The 20,879-nt window shown below is 43.2% G+C and overlaps 1 protein-coding gene across 1 annotated transcript; it reads left to right on the top strand.

The window, feature by feature from the left end:
- Positions 1-988: 988 nt before the first annotated feature.
- ctsz (cathepsin Z) lies at positions 989-20,874 on the top strand. Its single transcript, XM_028811950.2, has 6 exons — positions 989-1,167; positions 3,817-3,980; positions 4,101-4,280; positions 4,360-4,510; positions 15,800-15,965; positions 20,286-20,874. Exons 1-6 carry the CDS (start codon positions 1,043-1,045, stop codon positions 20,397-20,399), a joined length of 900 nt encoding a protein of 299 aa, XP_028667783.1. The 5' UTR covers positions 989-1,042; the 3' UTR covers positions 20,400-20,874.
- Positions 20,875-20,879: the final 5 nt, after the last annotated feature.

Genomic DNA, 20,879 nt, shown 5'->3' with positions numbered 1-20,879 from the left:
TCTGCTAAAAAAAAACAGGTTGACATGTTTCTTGAGAAAGCCATTTCATTTTAGACGTTTCTGAACCCAGAACTAAACAAGAGAAAGGAAAAACAGGTTTCAGTGGTGCTAATGGAATTAAAGGTTTCTCTAATAACCAATTAGCATTTAAACGTGACTAATGATATTATGGAGGTGACCATTAGGACACTGATGAAATGGCTGGTGAAAATGGAACTTTGCAGTTAAACCTCAATAATAATTTAAAATTCTGTCATTTCAAGCAGCAATAGCATTTGGTGACATTAGTAGGGTGTTAGCAAAAGTATTAATTTCTATCAAAAACAATTTCTGTGTGTGTCCAAACGTTCGACTGGTTTTGTGTGTGTGTGCATGCAGTGAATATTATAACAGGAAAAGTTTGGTGGAAATAACAAAAATAAAATCCTTAGATATTGGTGTGGTGGCAGCAATGATTTACTGTCATTTAATCGGCCTTGAATGGTTATCTTAGTGGTATGCTGAGATATGAAAGATCTAAAAACAGTTTCAACTAACTACGGGAATCACCGCGGATATATCGGGTTTGCATACTGAAAAAACAGGTCATCTAAATGGAGGAAGTGAAACGTTGCAGATTTCCCCTTTGATCATGTGCCTGCTCACCCGTCCCTGTCACAAGCCGCCGAATTTGTCATGAGCCCCGCTTGTCTTGTGTCTTTTCTTTCTCCCCAGCTGCCCACGCCCAGTGCTTTAACCATACCAAGAGGAAGTTGACGTACACTGATTTAGTACACCTCCCACCTTCCCCAGATACATTGCTAAATTTCGGTTATTTCTTCGAGTATGTCTTACCTTTTCCACTCCTGGACGGACCTCCGATGACACTGCGTTTCTTAAGAGATGTCACTTTTTTTTGTTTTCTTTACTTCAATACTGACCGCGGGCTTGGGGCAGGGGGGTGGAGCTATGTTGAGCTCTGTTTAGGCCCCTCCTTCGGCCCTGCCCTCTTCTCATTAAAGCGCGTGCAGTGAACTTCCCCTGCAGTCACGAGCAGTCCGCAATGGAGACGTGTTTGTTTCGTCTTTTGGCTTTCGCTGCTTTAGCTGCCGCAGTTCGAAGTCTGCGTCTTGATCCTCTCCGGTCATGTCATAAACCGCTAGCCAGGAACGGCCCCTTTGGCGTAAGGTTAGCTTATTTGTTTTACTAATTTAAACATTTGTGTTTTTAAATACTCGTTGAGTGCTGTCAAAGTAAAATGGACTGGTGCTGCAGTCCGGATACGTAGCAACGGTCACAGCCCCTGAGGACATTCGAAGAGCAAGAAGACGGCATTAATGCGGGACCTCGGCGAAACAGAAGGATGTACAAGTGAAGGGCTAACGCGTGAGCAGCACTTGGTCCATCGGTGGCTTTTACTTCCTGCTCTTGATTTTCATACACCACGCGACGGGTAAACATTTCGCAATTTAGAATTTGGTATTGGAGTCGAAAGTTCAGCCGGGAGTTGCTAGTCGGGACGGGGAACGATAAATCCAGTTATCAAAGTGTGTTTCTTTTTAGCATCTTTCCGTAAGCATTTATGTCCAGATTTTCTGTGTGTTCGTAACACGCCGCCGGAGCCAATTAACATGCATGTTGGGCATCTCCCTAAGTTGGTACAGTTAGCGCTCTTACGGACGGTTGTAGTAGACGTCAGACCACCAACGGTTGTCGTCAAATCTCAGGGAGGAAAGATTTGAGCGCCGTTGAGCTTAGCAAGTGAATGCATCGGGTCGACCTGTTCTGTCATGTATTGAGAGGGGTGGCCAGAAAAATAAAAAACATGAAATCTGAGCAAGTGAAAAGTTGTCCTTAAGCCATTAAGTCTTATTTTCTTTATTGTAAGATTTATTGACTTGACAATTTTTAGTTTAAGAAGTCAAAGCTAATTCGTAGCTTTTTACTGAACACTCAACAGAGTTCGGGGGAGGATTCTTTCATTCTGTAAGAAAGCCACAAAAGGATATGACCATAGTGAGACATATGATGTTATTTATCTTGACTTTCAGAAAATAGTTAAGGTGCCACATGAGAGGTGGGTCAACAAATTTAAAAGATTTGGGAGTTCAGAGTGTAGTGTGTACATAGGCGCAAAATTGATTTAAACAAACAAAGCCGATGGTTATGGTGTGAAGAACCTTATCAGAATTGGGTGAAGGTAACCGTGATGTCCCACAAAGGTCAGGTTATATATAAGCTGGTCAAGTTTGTAGATGACACCAAATTGGTGGATTGGCAGAAAATCCTGAATCTGCTAAATCATTACCGAGGGACTTGAAGTGCAGGCTGTGGCAGATTTGTGGAGGATGAAATTTAATGTAAGTAAAGTATTACATTGTCCTGCAGTGGGTTGGCACCCTGCCCGGGATTGGTTCCCTGCCTTGTGCCTGTGTTGGCTGGGATTGGCTCCAGCAGACCCCCCGTGACCCTGTGTTCGGATTCAGCGGGTTGGAAAATGGATGGATGAAGTATTACATATAGGAAGTAAAAATGTTCAATTTGAATATGCAATGGTAGGTGTGAAAATTAAATATACACCTTCTGAGGATTTAGAAGTCGGGGTGGGCTTGTCACAATCGGAAGCCATCAAGAAGGCAAACAGAATGTCAGGTTATATAACACGATGTGTGGAGTACAAGTCACAGGAGGTTCTGCTCAACCTTTGTAACGCACTGGCGAGGCCTCATCTGGAGTACTGTGTGCAGTTTTGGTCTCCACTCTCCAGGCTACAAAAAGGACAAAGCAGCACTAGAAAAGGTCCAGAGAAGAGCGACCTGATTCCAGGGCTACAGGGGTTGAGTTATGAAGAAAGATTAAAATCGCTAAGACTTTTCAGTTTTAAATCAAATTAATGGAGCTTAAGAGGAGACCCAATTAAAGTGTTTAAAATTTTGAAGGGTAATGTACAGTAGATTAAGATTGTTACTTTAAAATGAGTTCATCAAGGACACGGAGGCACAGATGGAAACCTGTTACGGGTAAATTTTGCAAAAACATTTTTCTTCACAAAGAGAACCACAGACACTTGGAGTAAGCGACCAAGTAGTGTGGTAGACAGTAGGACCTTAGGGACTTTCAAAACACGACTTGATGTTATTTAGAAGGAATTGAGTGGATAGGACTGGCAGGCTTTCTTGGACACTTGGAGTAAGCGACCAAGTAGTGTGGTAGACAGTAGGACCTTAGGGACTTTCAAAACACGACTTGATGTTATTTAGAAGGAATTGAGTGGATAGGACTGGCAGGCTTTCTTGGACACTTGGAGTAAGCGACCAAGTAGTGTGGTAGACAGTAGGACCTTAGGGACTTTCAAAACACGACTTGATGTTATTTAGAAGGAATTGAGTGGATAGGACTGGCAGGCTTTCTTGGACACTTGGAGTAAGCGACCAAGTAGTGTGGTAGACAGTAGGACCTTAGGGACTTTCAAAACACGACTTGATGTTATTTAGAAGGAATTGAGTGGATAGGACTGGCAGGCTTTCTTGGCCTGAGTGGCCTGTTCTCGTCTAGATTGATCAGAAGTCTTGTCAAATCTTGCTAACCCATTTTATTATTATTTATTTATTTTTTTGCTAAATAAAAGCAAAACAACTCCTGTTTTATTTTTTTCCTTTGTAGTTCTTGCAAATTAATTTTTTTGCTGTGGATATTTGTCTGATCTTTAACATTAGCTATTCATGCAGCATATTAAAGGACAAGACCACCGTGTCCCCAGATTCTGTTGACTGACTTGTAAGTGCCATTAATGTGTTCCAAAGTTAGAAATTGATCGATGTTGTCTTCTTTCTGCAGAACTGGACCCAGGCCGTCGGAAAGCATTTCATTGGGTGAACTCCCAAAAGCGTGGGACTGGCGAAATATGAATGGTGTAAATTATGCAAGCACCACACGCAACCAGCATATCCCTCAATATTGTGGGTCATGCTGGGCCCATGGCAGCACCAGTGCTTTAGCAGGTATGCTATGTCCGTTTGTTCACAGAACCTCGACGGATTACAAACACTAAACCATTCCTCGTGTCGGGGCAAGTGCTCTGGTGAGTTACGTTGTTTTTGTTGTGTTTTTTTTTTTTTTAGATCGTATCAACATTAAAAGAAAGGGTGCCTGGCCATCGGCATACTTGTCTGTCCAGAATGTAATCGATTGTGGAAATGCAGGGTCCTGTGAGGGGGGTGATCATGGTGGAGTATGGGAGTATGCCCACAATCATGGAATACCTGATGAGACCTGTAACAATTACCAGGCGAAGGACCAAGGTGAGATTTGTGGTGGTAGACCTTTTTCATTGTATGCTATGTACAGAAAATCTGACTGTCTAAACCATTGTTCTTTTAGACTGCACAGTGTTCAATCAGTGTGGGACATGCACTACGTTTGGGGTCTGCAACGTAGTGAAGAACTACACGCTCTGGAAGGTTGGAGACTTTGGTTCTGTAAGTGGCAGAGAGAAGATGATGGCTGAGATCTACACTGGAGGACCCATCAGGTAGCGTGAATATTCAATAGAAAATATGCCTTTAAGTTTCATTCTGGCAGATGGTTTTGCTTTTGTCTTCAAAGCTCATGGCTGTTCAGGTCTGATGCGCTCTGACTGAGTGCTTGTGGGAGTTGTGTACAGCCAGCAACTATTGCCTGCAGAATTGGACCAGGTACTATGTTAGGAAATGCGCCCTGGAAAGGTAGTACCACCACAGAGCAAACAAGGGTGCTAAAACAAAAAAAAATTGCAACATGCTTAATATTTTGTTTTGTGTTTTTGCTCTGAATGATTCATTAATGTAATATGGGTCAAGCTATACTAGGAAAAACGCTGTGACGTTTGGTAGGATGGATGTTGCTGTAGTGGTCATAATTATTTTCTCCCAATCTGTACAAATATTGCTGGGATGGAAGGTTACAGAGGGGTACAATTCAAGCCCAAGGTTTGAGTGGTGGTGCTGGGGTGGTTTAATGCTTTTTATAATTTTAAGATCATGTTGTTTTGACCAGTGTTTACTGTGCCCAGAGTTCAACAAATAATCTCTTCTAGCCTGATCTAGCATAGCAAAAGCAAGAATGTGTAATGAAAAGAAAAAACAAGTGTATGTAGAAATAAAAAAAATCTCTATGGTGCAAAAGTGCAAAGCAAGCTGAATCCAGAGGCCTCTGTGCCAGAGCTTCATGACTGCCTACAGCTGTTAATCACTTTATCCATCCATCCATCCATTATCCAACCCGCTATATCCTAACTACAGGGCGCAAGGCAGGAAACAAACCCCGGGCAGGGCGCACCCACCAAGCACAATTTAGAATCACCAATGCACCTAACCTGCATGTCTTTGGCCTGTGGGAGGAAACCCACGCAGACACGGGGAGAACATGCAAACTCCACGTAGGGAGGACCCGGGAAGTGAACCCGGGTCTCCTAACTGCGAGGCAGCAGCACTACCCACTGCACCACCGTGCTGCCCTGTTAATCACTTTATCTCTCGGGGAAGTAAAGGACAGCAACGAATATGAGGAGGCCAACAGTTACTAAAATTTGCATATAGGGGTCAGAGTCAACTACATTCGTGGCTCCATTTTTGTTTTTATTTTGTTTTTTTTGGAATGTGGCCATAACAAAAAAAAATTTTTTTTTTTTTTTATACGAAAGCTTGTTGTGTATGGTAAGGTTGACGTTTCTAGCGGGAATTAGAAAGTTAAAATACTGGTGTATTTTTCATTCATCTGCTGCACCCATTTCTTCTGTTTTAAAAATGGTGGTTTCTGAGGCCGTAGCATCGCTTTTCTACAATTAGAACCTCCATGGTCAAGCAGGGTGCCGGTTGACATTGTCTGGATACTTCTGCCTCAGCCAGATTTTGATTCTTTGTCTTCCACAAAGCATGGTGCATTCTAAAATTCTCCAGGAAGTTTGGCCATGTGAAGTACAGCTCGCTCAGACTTCATGTTGCTGCAGTTGACTGGAGCAAGTCTAAGGTCTGATTGACCACTGCTTCACAGTCCGTGGAGCTAAAGAAGGCCCTGACTTCGTTTTTGAGCAAAGACTGCGATGGGACTGGTTAAGAAGTCAAGGGCCCTGTTCTTTTTTTATATTTGGCTTTGCGTATTGCAAAATGTGAGAGACAAATGGTTTCAACTTTTCTTTCCCTTATTTGTTCACTTTTTGTTAAATATGAGGTTTGGCTTGTAACGGCCGACTCATTCTCCAAAACTGGCAGCTCCACCACCAAGAATCGTGGCTTGGCAAGTTGAGGACGTTAGACCCGATAAGCCATACTTCTTCCAAATAAACTTTTCCCAATCGATTATCAACAATAAGCGAAAACGCAATCCATTTGTAAAACACTTGAGTGTGTGTATGTATATACAGTTAGGTCCATAACTATCTGGACAGAGACAACTTTTTTCTAATTTTGGTTCTGTACCTTACCACAATGAATTTTAAATGAAACAACTCCGATGCAGCTGAAGTGCAGACTTTCAGCTTTAATTCAGTGGGGTGAACAAAACGATTGCATAAAAATGTGAGGCAACTAAAGCATTTTTTTTAACACAATCCCTTCATTTCAGGGGCTCAAAAGTAATTGGACAAATTGAATAACTGGAAATAAAATGTTCATTTCTAATACTTGGTTGAAAACCTTTTGCTGGCAATGACGTCCATGAGTTCAAGATTTCAGGCTATCACCAGATGCTGGGTTTCCTCCTTTTTAATGCTCTGCCAGGCCTTTACTGCAGTGACTTTCAGTTGCTGTTTGTTTGTGGGCCTTTCTGTCTGAAGTTTAGTCTTCAACAAGTGAAATGCATGCTCAATTGGGTTAAGATCAGGTGACTGACTTTTCCACTTCTTTGCTTTAATAAACTCCTGGGTTGCTTTGGCTCAATGTTTTGGGTCATTGGGCGGCGTTTCATGATACAGGTGGACAATCAATTTGACTGCATTTAGCTGGATTTGAGCAGACAGTATGTCTCTGAACACCTCAGAATTCATTCGGCTGCTTCTGTCCTGTGTCACATCATCAATAAACACTAGTGTCCCAGTGCCACTGACAGCCATGCACACCCAAGCCATCACACTGCCTCCACCGTGTTTTACAGATGATGTGGTATGTTTTGGATAATGAGCTGCTCCACGCCTTCTCCATACTTCTTTCTTGCCATCATTCTGGTAGAGGTTGATCTTGGTTTCATCTGTCCAAAGAATGTTTTTACAGAACTGTGCTGGCTTTTTAGATGTTGTTTAGCAAAGTCCAATCTAGCCTTTCTATTCTTGAGGCTTATGAGTGGCTTGCACCTTGCAGTGCACCCTCTGTATTTACTTTCATGCAGTCTTCTCTTTATGGTGGACTTGTCCGATATCGATACGCCTACCCCCTGGAGAGTGTTCTTCACTTGGTTGGCTATTGTGAAGGGGTTTCTCTTGGAAATGATTCTGTGATCATCCACCATTGTTGTCTTCCGTGGATGTCCAGGTCTTTTTGCGTTGCTGAGTTCACCAGTGCTTGCTTCCTTTCTCAGGATGTACCAAACTGTAGATTTTGCTATCGTAATATTGTAGCAATTTCTCAGATGGGTTTTTTCTGTTTTTGCAGTTTAAGGATGGCTTTTTTTCACCTGCATGGAGAGCTCCTTTGACCGCATGTTGTCTGTTCACAGCAAAATCTTCCACATGCAAGCACCACACCTCAAATCAACTCCAGGTCTTTTATCTGTTTAATTGATAATGACATAATGACGGACTTGCCCACACCTGCCCATGAAATAGCCTTTGAGTCAATTGTCCAATTACTTTTGAGCCCCTGAAATGAAGGGATTGTGTTAAAAAAATGCTTTAGTTGCCTCACATTTTTATGCAATCGTTTTGTTCACCACACTGAATTTAAGCTGAAAGTCTGCACTTCAACTGCATCTGAGTTGTTTCATTTAAAATTCATTGTGGTAATGTACAGAACCAAAATTAGAAAAAAGTTGTCTCCGTCCAAATATTTATAGACCTAACTGTATGTATGCATGTATGTATATATGTGTGTGTGTGTGTGTGTGTGTGTGTGTATATATATATATATATATATATATATATATATATATATATATATATATATATATATATAAATTAAAAAAAAAATGAACAAATTCCAAACAATATATACATATCATACCCCAACCAACCCTGACATAACATTCAACCCCAAATGTGACTGGCGGAAAGTAATTATAAAAAGTGCAGCACAAAGTTACTATACAACACCAACCCTCCCTTGACCCCACACTGAACACAAAGTCAATAAGACGCACAGAAAACACGAAACGCACATAAAAGTCCAGAACATTTAACGGAAAATGGATAACATTTGTGAACCTGGTTCAGCTGGAAAAAACTGTCCTATGGAAATTACGTGGATGAAAATGATGGCTTGCTCCTCTCCCCAAACAACAAGAAACTGTTCTCAGTGTGCTTATCCTCCGTACGTGGCGTAATCCGGAACCCCGGGGTTTTGCAGTGCAGCGATGTTGTTGTCAGGCATTGAAAGTGGCAGGTAGACGAAGGTGTGAATGATTTGGATCGGTGCTTTCTTCTGTCTTTGTAGTAAATCGGCAGTCTAGTACAACAGGCTGTTTTTTCTTTCTTTCTGTCCTTCCATTTAAATAGTGAATGACCAGATGCAGGTGAGAAGATTGATAGGACCAATTATCAGGAGGGACCATGGATCCACAGTGTTATCCTTCAGTTTTGTTTCCAGGGGAGCGTATTTACATACACACAGACCATGTAAACAGGACAGCACGATGAAAGACGGGACTTGGCACAAAATACATTTACAACGACATTAATCATGTAGCACCGTTACAAGCTTGAGGAACTGAGTTTTCTATTTTTGAAAAACCGCACACTATGCTAAATATAGCTTCCTAATCCTGTAGTTAGTAAAAGTAAGGCAGAGATAACATTTGCAGATGTTACTTTAATAAGCCACACACAGAGTGCAATTGCAGTGGGCTTGTTTACCAGAAGTTAAATTTTATGAAGCCACGATCAGCACAAGAATTTCCTAACATTCTCAGACTCGCTTAAGCTTGGAGGCAGGTGGTAGCCGAGCCTGGGTGCTACTTCCTCACAAGGCACACTCACTTGGATGGTGCTAGATCAAAATCGCCACACCAGCAGAAACTTTGGGATATGGGGGGAAAAAAAAACAGCATCTGCAGTCTGAGTGGAATTTGCTGGCAGAATGCTGGATCTGTGGGGCGCATCCCTAATCTTCTATATTTTTTTCAACTAATTTGATGTGGGAGGGATCTTCTTTGGGCAGTGACTACTTGTTTTATCCCAGGCTTAAGCCACAGTGGCTGCAACAGGCCTGCCTTGTTGTACTTTAGGGATGCTGAACTACTTCTGTGGGTCAGAGTGTAGTTTGGTCATAGCCTTATGCATGCCCAGAAATGAGGAGCCATTCTCCGGTCAGCGAAGGCATTTGGACATGCTGGGGTTGAATTTGGAATGTCTAGAGACGAAACTTACTTGGCCTTGAGCCTTGCAAGTGGAACTGAAAAAAAGGTTTCACTTCCTGTAGAAGACAGTGGTCAAAGGTGGCCGGGGTTCCTCACAAGTACAACAGGTTTATAAACGTGGTTAACAGCAACTAGCAGTTTGAAGAATTGTTTTTGAATATTTCACAATATGCTGTTAACTCGGTGACAAGGCCAGGCACATTAATGTAAAAAAAAAATCAGCTGCTTGCTTGAACAAAGGTCTTGTAACTCGGGACTTGAAAGTTATAATTAAAGAACTCACATGGTCACTTGGTTCAGAGTCCATCCAGCGGCTGTTAAACCTGCTCAGCAGAAATTAAACTTGATGCATGCCATTAACCTTGAAACTTGCAGACGTGTGTTAAACATTTCTAAATCTATCGTGTTAAACATTTCTGAATCTATCAGAATGACTGGGCATGGAGTTGTCGCACACTGCCCCTGTGCCAGCCATAGTGCAGAATAATACATTTCTATTTTTCTTGGTTTGCATCATTCTGTAGACTCCTGAAATTATTTGAAAGTTCTTAATAAAAAAAAAAATAAACTTTCCAATAAATTGTGCCCAAGTTCCAAAATAAGATAAATGTATGAAATGCATACCTGTTGTACAATGCTAATATGGAGCAAAAAAGTATAACATCGAGTGGGTGCTCTCTGTCCTAGAAGAAGTAATGGGGCAAAAGTATAAAGGCGAAATAAAACAAAACTTGATGGAAAACAATGGAAGAGGTGCCCCTGGAGTCTGCTGTGCAGCCTAAATGCTGTGTTCATGGGCTTAAATGCAAGCGAGGGACAAGCTGACTGAGCAAATGGCCACTGTAGCTGATTTTAAAAAGTGCAAGTGTCAAATGGGCCCCCCACTTGGCTCTGGCGTCACTCCTGAGGTGTACTGCCCAGTGTTTATTGTACCAGGCCTCGATCAGATTGATGATGAAAATTGATGATGAAATCTCATCTGATGTCGGAGTTCTTTGCATTTCATAACGTATGTGTGTTGTGAGCGTTTACATTCACATTCAGCTTATGTGAGCGGTGTCTGTGTGCGGATGTAGTGACGCAGGTCACTCATAAATGTGAATCCCTAAATGTGTTTTCTGCTGCTGCTCTTCCATTTTGTGTATTTTAGAAGCAGTTCTCCATTTCTGTTTATGGTAAGTTGGTACAGTGCAACTGTTACGGCCTACCAGAAGGCCTAGGGGTATATAAATAGGCTGCACACAAGTGAGAGAGGGAGGGAGGGAGACAAAACACAGAAAAAACGAAACCAGCTAAATAAAAGCAGACTCCATTTATCGTCAAAAAGGAAATGAAACCTCACAATATGGAGAAAGTTACACACAACAGGAGGACACCACTAACCTGGCTGTCCAGCTACGCAAAGTTTACACCGCTAGACACATCCACATTTATCACATAGATGGCTAGTTTACAACAATTACATTTCTTTAATAAGCAATAAATAAAAACCCAAAGCCAGACCATCCAACCCAACCCTAGCTCTCCATACCTTGGTCTGCTCTGCTGTGCTCCGCTCACACTCGCCTAAAACCCAAACAAGCTTCTTTTATAATCTATACCCCACCCACAACCCAGGCGATTTATTAACAATGGGCAACTCAATAGGTGGGTAATTAGGGCAGGACTCAAGTCATCAGCACCAAATTAGAGTAGAGTTTAACAAAAAGATCTAGAGTAGGTTGTAACAGCAACACACAAATTTATTACGAGTCTTGTTTCTCTGCCACACAACTGCCGCCCGTTTGCCCCCGTACACATCATACTTGTTATAATGTGGGTCATGATGCACAAAAACACAGTTAAGCCACATCCTTCAGCACATATCTGATAGGCTGGCAGTGTCCCACCCATACACCCTTTGCAGGGTGTCTGGGCTCAGCCATTGGGTGAAAGGAACAAACATTCGGGAGGAGCTCAAAGTAGAGCTGCTGCTCCTCTGCATCGAAAGACGCCAGTTGAGATGGTTCAGGCCTCCCTGTGGATCTGTTTCATGCATGTCCTGGTGGGAGGAAACCTTAGGGCAGACTCGGGACACACTGGCGAGATTATATTTCTCAGTGGGCCTGGGAACAAACACCTTCATATCCCCACTGGAAGAGAGGGCAGGGAAAAGGGACGTCTGGGTGTCTTTGCTCAGAGTGGTGACCCTGACCCAGGTAAGTGACAGACAGTGGGTGAGTTATAATTCATTTAACAACTTTTGTCCAATGTCAATAATATGAATATCATGTGGTTGTAGGTGTTTACAGTACACACCACTACATTACAGATATGTTTCGGATAAGAGCTAAATCCAGTCACAGCAGAGGGGTAGTGCAAATGTGGCTGACAAGGTGGGTCCTAAAGTGACATACGGTGTGGTAATCTCTGTTCTCAAAAACAACAAGGTAATGGAATATATACTGCTCAAAAAAATTAAAGGAACACTTTTCATTCCAAGTATAGCATCAAGTCAATAAAACGTCTGGGCTATTGATCTGGTCAGTTAAGTAGCAGACAGGGTTGTTAATCAATTTCAGCTGCTTTGGTGTTCAGGTGCACTAGAGGGGCAACAATGAGAAGACCCCAAAACAGGAATGGTTTAACAGGTGGAGGCCACTGACGTTTTTCCCTCATCTGTTTTTTCACTAATTTTGCATTTGACTACGTTCAGTGTCACTACTGGTAGCATGAGGCGATACCTGGACCCTACAGAGTTTGCACAGGTAGTCCAACTTCTCAAGGATGGCACATCAATACATGCCATTGCCAGAAGGTTTGCTGTGTCTCCCAGCACAGACTCAAGGGCATGGAGGAGTTTCCAGGAGACAGGCAGTTACTTTAGGAGAGCTGGACAGGGCCGTAGAAGGTCCTTAACCCACCAGCAGGACCGACTGGTATCTGCTTCTTTGGGCCAGGAGGAACAGGATGAGCACTGCCAGAGCCCTAAAAAGTGACCTCCAGCAGGCCACTGATGTGAATGTCTCTAACCAAACAATCAGAAACAGACTTCATGAGGGTGGCCTGAGGGCCCGACGTCCTCTAGTGGTCCCTGTGCTCTGCCCGACATTGTGGAGCTCGATTTGACATTTGCCACAGAATATCAGAATTGGCAGGTCCACCACTGCCACCCTATGCTTATCATATATGAGAGCAGGTTCACCTTAAGCACATGCGATAGACGTGAAAGGGTCTGGAGAAGCTGTGGAGCACATTATGCTGCCTGTAACATCGTTCAGCATGACCAGTTTGGTGGTGGGTCAGTGATGGTCTGGGGAGGCATATCCATGGAGGGACGCACAGACCTCTACAGCCTAGACAACGGCACCTTGACTGCCATTAGGTATCGAGATGAAATCCTTGGACCCATTGTCAGACCCTATGCTGGTGTAGTGGGTCCTGGGATCCTCCTGCTGCATGACAATGCCCGGCCTCATGTGGCGAGAGTATGCAGGCAGTTCCTGGAGGATTAAAGCATTGATAGCACTGACTGGCCCCCACGCTCACTCGCCTGACCTCAATCCAATAGATCACTTCTGGGACATTATGTTTCAGTCCATCCGACGCTGCCAGGTTGCACCTCAGACTGTCCAGGAGCTCAGTGATACTCGGATCTAGATCTGGGAGGAGATTCCCCAGGAAACCATCCATCATCCCATTAGGACGTTGTCAGGCAGGCATACAAGTACGTGGGGGCCATACAAACAACGGAGTATGATTTGGAGTTTCTGCAATGATATTTCGGCAAAATTGACTAGCCTGCCTGCTGCATCATTTTTTCACTTTGGTTTTCGGGGTGTCTTTGAGTTCAGCCCTCAATAGTTTGGTAATTTTCATTTCCATCAAACAATGTGGCATCCTTTCGCATCCTAACGCATTACCCAGTCCATATCAGTATGGAGATCCAGCAGGATTTTTTCCCCCATTGAAATCTGATGTGTTTTCAAACTGTTCCTTTAATTTTTTGGATCAGTTTACATTCAAGTGTACATAAAGCATATGGCAAATGGAATATAACAATATAATAAGAAGAAACTGTAATAATGCAAAACACCAATCTGCCCTGTAAAGTGACACAGAGAGCTTGTTTCTCAAGCCAGGGAAGCCTTTGCCAGTAAAGACAGAAACGAGAAGAGCGGAGGACTAGGAAAGAAGCCTGATTCACAGACTGAGCACCACCTCGTCCCTAACTGCACTTGGCCAAGTGTGAATAGCGGTGTCGGGCGAGCGCTTGATCCAGACAACTGAAAGTTCTAAATGTTGACAGATTATCAAGAGAAGATTTCCAGCGAGGGGAGAGCACAGGTCCAGGCTACCACTGAAGCCAAGGAGCAGAAAAAGATGAAGAGGAAAAATCCAGTAGTAGCGGCATTTTAGGAGACACAGGGCTATGGCAGGAAAGAAGTGAAGAGGGAGTTGTAAACAAAGGGAACCCATGGTGTGGGATGGGGCAGTCCTAGAACATGTGGAGGAAGGGTCCAAGGGCACTGAGGAAACAAACAAAGATGGCCTAATGGATCAGGAGCTCAGTGGGCCCCTTGGATGACAGAGGATATAAATGAAGTGCACTGGAAAATGGACTTGAGACCACAGTGACTGGTGGGAGATCACAAAGCCAATTAAAAGCAGAAAGGAGAGATTTGTGAGTGGCACATAAAGAAGGAACATTGGTGTGGATTGTGATGAGAGGGATGAGGGGATTAATGGGACACCACATGGCCCAAAGACTGACTGCAGCTGTAAGAAAAAGAAGAAGGAATTGAATATCTGAACTTGGAAATGGTGGTGGGAATGTCACGACTCCTCCATCACGGATGACATCACTGAGTGTGCAAATAACCTTTGAAGCCCATGGGGGGAAAAGAGACGGGGGCACCCTCTGATATTAAAGGCAGTGTTGTTAAACAGTAGTGAGACTGTGCCACTTCAGAGAGGTGCCCACAACTTGAAATTTCAACTTGGCACCTCCCATGGAGGACACAAAGACGTGGTGTGTTACTCACCGTGAGCCCACTGTTCTCCGATAGCTCTTAGGAGTACAAGGTTGCTGGCAGCATTGGGTGCCGCTAAAGCCTCTTAGCAGGGCCGTCTTGACGGCATTATAGGCCCCTGGGCAAAGCAGTGCACTGGCGCCACTACCTACACAACCGCTCAGCAAGTCACAACATACATAGATTGGCATGGGGTCCCCGGGCAACTGCCTAGCGTGCCCATGTGTCAAGTCTGTCCTGCCCCTTAGTAACCAAAGGACCTTGATGAGTGGAGAACAACTGACTGATGATATTCCAGGACTCGAGTCATGCTTAGCATGCAGGAGGCAGCAGAAGAGAACAACATGAAAGGTCCGGCTTGACAGGAGGTCCAGCCTTCATACAAGCTTTTCAAAGCCAGAGTTTGGGATTTGTTGCTGATCTGAACACTCGGCTCTTCACTGTCCAGTCAAACGTTGGCCCTTCCAAAAGTGTCCACATGTTTAGTTTCTGAGGCTATAAAACCGCTAAGCTGCTGGAATGTGTGACCCCGAGCCATTCACTGTAAACATTTAAAGTGTATGCTGACCCCAGTATGGAGTCAGCTTATGATATGACCGATAAGAACTCAAAGGTGGCACGGCGGGTAGTGCAGCTCACTGTCAGCAGACATGGCCTGTGTGGAGTTTGTGTGCTCTCCATGAAGCAGTGCTGGTTTGGCTAATTAGCGATTCCAAATGGGTTAGAGCAAAAGTGGGCCCTCCAGTAGACTGGCACTGTTCAGGACCCGTTCCCTGCCAGTGCCACCAGGTACATAACAACATTGAACTGGATGAAGCACGTCTAAGGATGTGAAGTTTGAACTGCTTTCCCATTGTTCACACGGTTATTTACTCACACTTTTTTTTTTGTCGTCGTCTTCATGAGCATAAATCGCTGTGCTTTACTTTACTTTAAATTTTTCTTTCTAATGGTCAGACAAATGGGTACAACTAAAAAAAAGAAAAAGTTTCCTGTGAACTATTGATGAGAATTTTGACACCAATGTTATCGCTTCCACTAAACCGATCTTACAGCTTTAAAGGGTCATTATGGTCGCGTGTGCCGAGTACAGTGCAGTTCTTCTCCCTGCTAGTAAGACGGCGTGAAGGGCACAGAAGAGGGCAGTAATGGTTTCCAGTTACAAGGCATGACACGTGCGCCATGGCTCCCTAATACAGACGTGTCGGGAATGCAACAGCTCAGGTTGTGCTGATCTTTGTCTTCTCTCATTTTTGTGTCCCATTTAGTTGTGGCATCATGGCGACTCCAAAACTTGATGCATACACGGGTGGTCTGTACGCAGAGTACAACAAAAACACCTTCATCAACCACATTGTGTCAGTGGCTGGCTGGGGCGTCGACGAGGATGGAGTCGAATTCTGGATTGTGCGCAACTCCTGGGGAGAGCCCTGGGTAAGCCATCTGTTTTTTCTTTTCTTCCCAGTCCTAATGATGGTGAGAGGCTCCTTTCTTCTCAGCTTCGGCAGCCATTCCACTTTTGGTAAATGAAGAATCTGAAAGTATTCAGACCAGTTTATGTTATTTCACCTTTTGTTGTGTAGCAGCCTTGCTTTAAAATGATTTAAATTCTTTTTCTTTTTTGGTTGATCAAGCGACACTCGGTACCCCCAGCATGCATGGAAACAGCATTTTGGAAACTTTGTAAAATTATGAAAAATACAAACTGAAATAGTCCCTTGACCCCTTTCCTGAGTACAGGATATCGCGTATTAGTCGAGGTATAGCTGCGATTCTTGAGAGACGACCTACCAATAATTATCAGAGAGATCCGGGTTCGAATCCTGCTTATGGCACATTGATGAATGGAAGAATATATCTCTAAAATGTATATATTTTTAAACTTTCTCATTGACGAACGGTGCTTTGAATTCTACTTTGCAGATTTTGTTGTTTATTTTTATTTTCTGATTAAAAACTGTTTGATTTGTTAAGGAACACGTGGACAACAAGCATAGTTAAAATCACAATTAAACAAACTACCTGCAAATTCTATTGAATCAGAATTATAACAAATAATAACGCATTTCACTTAGTTATATAGCACCTTTACCATGGTCTCAGACAGCCACACAGATAATCAAGAGGGGTACAATAAAAATGAAAGCACAATAAGAATGAATAAATAATAGTGCACAGCCTTGTGTTTGTATGTATTTATAAAATTTGGGAAGTAATATATTCTAGTTGATGCTGACATTTAATTAATTTGAAGTAGGTAAAAATAAATATTTGGAAATATTGCGAAGGGAAATGTTTATTTACTTATAGTAAACAGCACACACACCATTTAGCCGATTATATATATCATCTTCTTCATTTGGCTGCTCCCATTAGGGGATGCCACAGCGGATCATCTTTTGTATATCCTGGCCAAATCAGGCATCAGAATTGCACACAAACCCGCGTACAATCTGTGCACTGGCCCTTTTCAACGCAAAAAACAAGAAATCGACAGCAGAAACACGAAACGAAGGTTATAGCATTCCATGCAGTTTTTGCCCAGCGGTATACGTGAGACAAACATCAAAAAGAATTGCAACTCACATACAGGAACATCGCAACGCCGTCAGAACGAAGGACTCACGATCACAGATCTATACGCATACAAAATCAACAGGACGCACATTTAACTGGGACAATGTACAAGTAAGATTTGAGGCCAGTACTAAAAGTGCCAGAGAGCTGGCCGAATCCTGGTTATCAAATGAGAACGCCATCAACAGACGCTTGGACATAAACCCAGCATATGCAAACTTAAGTAGAACATGTTCATAATAAATAAAACGTTACGACCTGTACTCCATATATATATGCTGTTCTACAGCACGATTAGAATCGTCGGAGTATTAAAGGTGTAGGTCTATTTTATAACATCAATGTTAATATCGAGTATAACTATAATTATTATTATTCTGTATTAGCATTGATATGAACGATTTGTGAAATTAGTGTTAAGTATTAAAAATGAAACTATGATTATACAATTCAATGTTTATTATATTTATACATTATTATATCTGTCTTTACACTTTTTGCACACATATTTAATAAGTGTAATAAACTGCACCAAGAATGGTTAAAAATCATTCATAAATGTGTATGTGAATGTAAATATATCTGCACAAACCGACACTCGTGAGTAACATTTTTAGAAAGTTTAAAATGAGACGCAAATCACAAAGCGGCTGTGTGCCAACTCAAATAAGCTTTTGCAGAAGACAACTGACAAGAGGCTGGCCCGCCCTTTCCGAGTTCTGGTAGCCAACACGAGCCGTGATTCGCCAATTCTTGGTAGCCGACTGAGCCGTCATTGGCCAATTCTTGGTAGCCGATACGGGCTGCGATTCGCCCGAGCTTTCAATTCTTGGTAGAATCTTGGTAGCAGAAAGCGATCTGATTGGTTTTCGCTACCAAGAATTACCTCGACTCATGGCTGCTCGGAGGCGCGGTTAGTCGAAGCCCCTTTAGCAGCGATTCCTGGAGTTTTCTTGGTTCTGCTGCACCAGGAGATTTTCTGCCATCCTTCTCCCTCTGTCAGGCTGGATGGAGACTGTCGGTGGATGGCTATTTTCAGGTCTCTCCAGAGATGTTTGATTGACTTCAAGTGCGGGTGCTGGCCCGGTAACTCGAGAACTTTGCCAGCGTTGTCCCTAAGCCACTCCTGTGGTGTCCTTGTCCTGTTCAGTCCAGGGCACTCTGGTGCAGGTTGTCATTAAGGATGTCTCTGCGCTTTGCGGCGTCCCGTTTTCCCTCAACGCTGTCCAATCTCCCAGTCCCTGCCGCTAAATAAGAAACCCCCAGCTTTGTGCTGCCACCTCCATGCTTCTCCACTGGAATGGCACTGCAGAGGTGATGAGCAGTGCCCACTTTCCTCCAGCTATAATGCATAGAGTTGAGGCCAGACAGTCCAGTGTGGTGTCATCAGACCAGAGAATGTTATTTCTCTTTAGGCACCTTCTTACAAACTCCAGGTGGGCTCTCATTTGTCTTTTACTGCGTAGAGACTTCTGTCTGGCCATTCAGGCATAAAGCCCAGAGTAGTGGAGTGTTGCAGTGCTGGTTGTGCCTCTAGAGGTTTCTACCATCTCCACGCAGATTTTCTGTAGCTCAGCCATGGTTCTGTTTGGTCCTCGGTCAACTGTCTTACCAAGTCCCTTCTCTTACAAATTTCCCAACTGGAGGATGTTGCAGCGGCCATTTTGCGCCAGAATACTCACCACACATTATGTCTCCCACCTCTTTACATCTAATAGCGAATTAGCCAATAAGGTACAGGGGGTGACTGGGGGGACAGAATGACCAGGCTGTTTTGGGCAATTTAGCAAGGGAATCAGGAAAAAAAAACCTACCCTTTTTAAACAATGCCTATGTATCTTATGACCAGAGAGAGTCAGGAAGTTAGTTTTACATCTCAGTGTCCCCACACTACACTGGGGTATTGGGATCCACACAAAGACCACAGGGTCAGCACCCTAGGATGGCCTCACCAACACCTCTTCCAGCAGCAAGCTAAGCTTTCTCTTAGGTGGTCTCCCACTAAAGTACTGGTCATGTCCCAACGTGCTAAGCTTCAGATGGGGTTCCTGTTCTAAAGTGCACGTTGGAAGGCTGCTGGCATACAGGAGGAGCTCTACCAGGAGTTCCACAGCTCTTCCATTTAATAATTATGGAGGCCACTGTGCTGTTGGAAGGGAACCTTTAATGCTTTAGGGGTTTTTTTGTAGCCTCTTCCAGATCTGTGCCTTGACACCACGCTGTCTCAAAAGGTCTGCAGGCAATTAATTTCTTGACCATCCTACTTGGTTTTTCCTCCGATACACACGGTCAGCTGAGGGACCTCCTGTAGAGACAGGTAAGTGCAGTTGATTAAGGGGACCACATGTGGACTCCAAACAAGGTGTAGAAACATCTCAATGAGTATCACAGAAAAGGGTCTGAATACTTCTGTAAAATGTGGTATTTCAGCGTTTTTGTCATTCTGGGGTATGGAGTGCTACTTTAAATGATCTTGGGACCGCGGTTCGCAAACTGTGGGGAAGTAACAAAAAAAGGGGGTGCGAATGTTACCATATGTGGCGTAATTTCGCTATTGGTAGGGAAGTTTTAAACTTGTATTGGCAGCAAACAATATAGGAATAAATTTTACTAGGGTTTCAAAAAAACATTAGGGGGGCGCGATTAAAACTTATGAAAACTCGGGTCGCAAATACTTAAAAGATTGAGAAACACCGTCTTAGGACAAAGTTGCAACGAAGAAAAATGTGAAATACCGTATATACTCGCGTTTAAGTTGGGGCTTGATTTTACCATATAATTTCTGATATTTTATAATGTCAGTTGTATAAGTCGAATGCGGAAAACTCATGCTGTCGATCCAAGAGATTATGAGATGCTAACGCCCACCTGAGACAGTAACCACAGAGTTCACGGCCTTTTTATTTTCAATGTATTGTGCCTACGTGAGTGCTGCTGCAACAAAATTCGATGCATCTGAGAAACAGGTGCGAGATTGGAGGAGGCAAAGTCACATTTTTGAATGGGCGTACAAGTCGGGGTCTGATTTTATGATCGATTTTTCGGGTTTCAAGACCTGATTTATACGGTAAGTGAAGGGGTCTGAATACTTTCTGAATCCACTGTGTATCTCAGCTTAATTTAAAAGGCCATGAAGTTGAGACTTGAGGGCCTCCCATTTTTTTCTTGCTTCTCCAGGGTGAAAAGGGTTGGCTGAGGATTGTGACGAGTGCTTACAAGGGAGGTACCGGCGAGGACTACAACCTCGCCATTGAGCAGCAGTGCGCTTATGGAGACCCTGTACTTCCATAGCAGGCCTCTGGTTGAAAGGCAGGATTTTGCTGAATGTGAAGCTGCTGCTGGACTAGCAACTCTCTTAAACTGAAGCTGAAGTTCTCCTGAGAAGTGAGCTCTTTGTGGCTTGGTGACACATTCTTTTAGAACTAAATATGAAAATGTTTTTTTAGAAAATTGATTTTAAAAGGACTTTTTTTAATAATTTGCAATGTTCAATAAAGGATTGCTGCAGAGTCCAGAGGATAGCAGCTGGCATTCTTGGAGAAGCAGTGGATCCCAATGTAGTTTACACTAATTAATTAACGCAATAGATGAGACAGAATCAGCTGATGAGTGACCAATGACATCTTTGCACTTGAATATTGGGATACGGCAGGATTGGGCACCGGTCGGTCAATTCCTTTACAGTGAGGAATCGGTGGCCAGTTGAGCAACACTTTGAAATTACGCTTAAATGTAAGATTATTGCAATAAAACACTGGGGATCATTTGGGT

This window comes from Erpetoichthys calabaricus, chromosome 10, assembly GCF_900747795.2.
Source record: "Erpetoichthys calabaricus chromosome 10, fErpCal1.3, whole genome shotgun sequence".
Classification (NCBI taxonomy): domain Eukaryota; kingdom Metazoa; phylum Chordata; class Cladistia; order Polypteriformes; family Polypteridae; genus Erpetoichthys; species Erpetoichthys calabaricus.
Note: the sequence above shows the minus strand (reverse complement) of the source record. Positions and strands in the feature narration are given on the sequence as shown.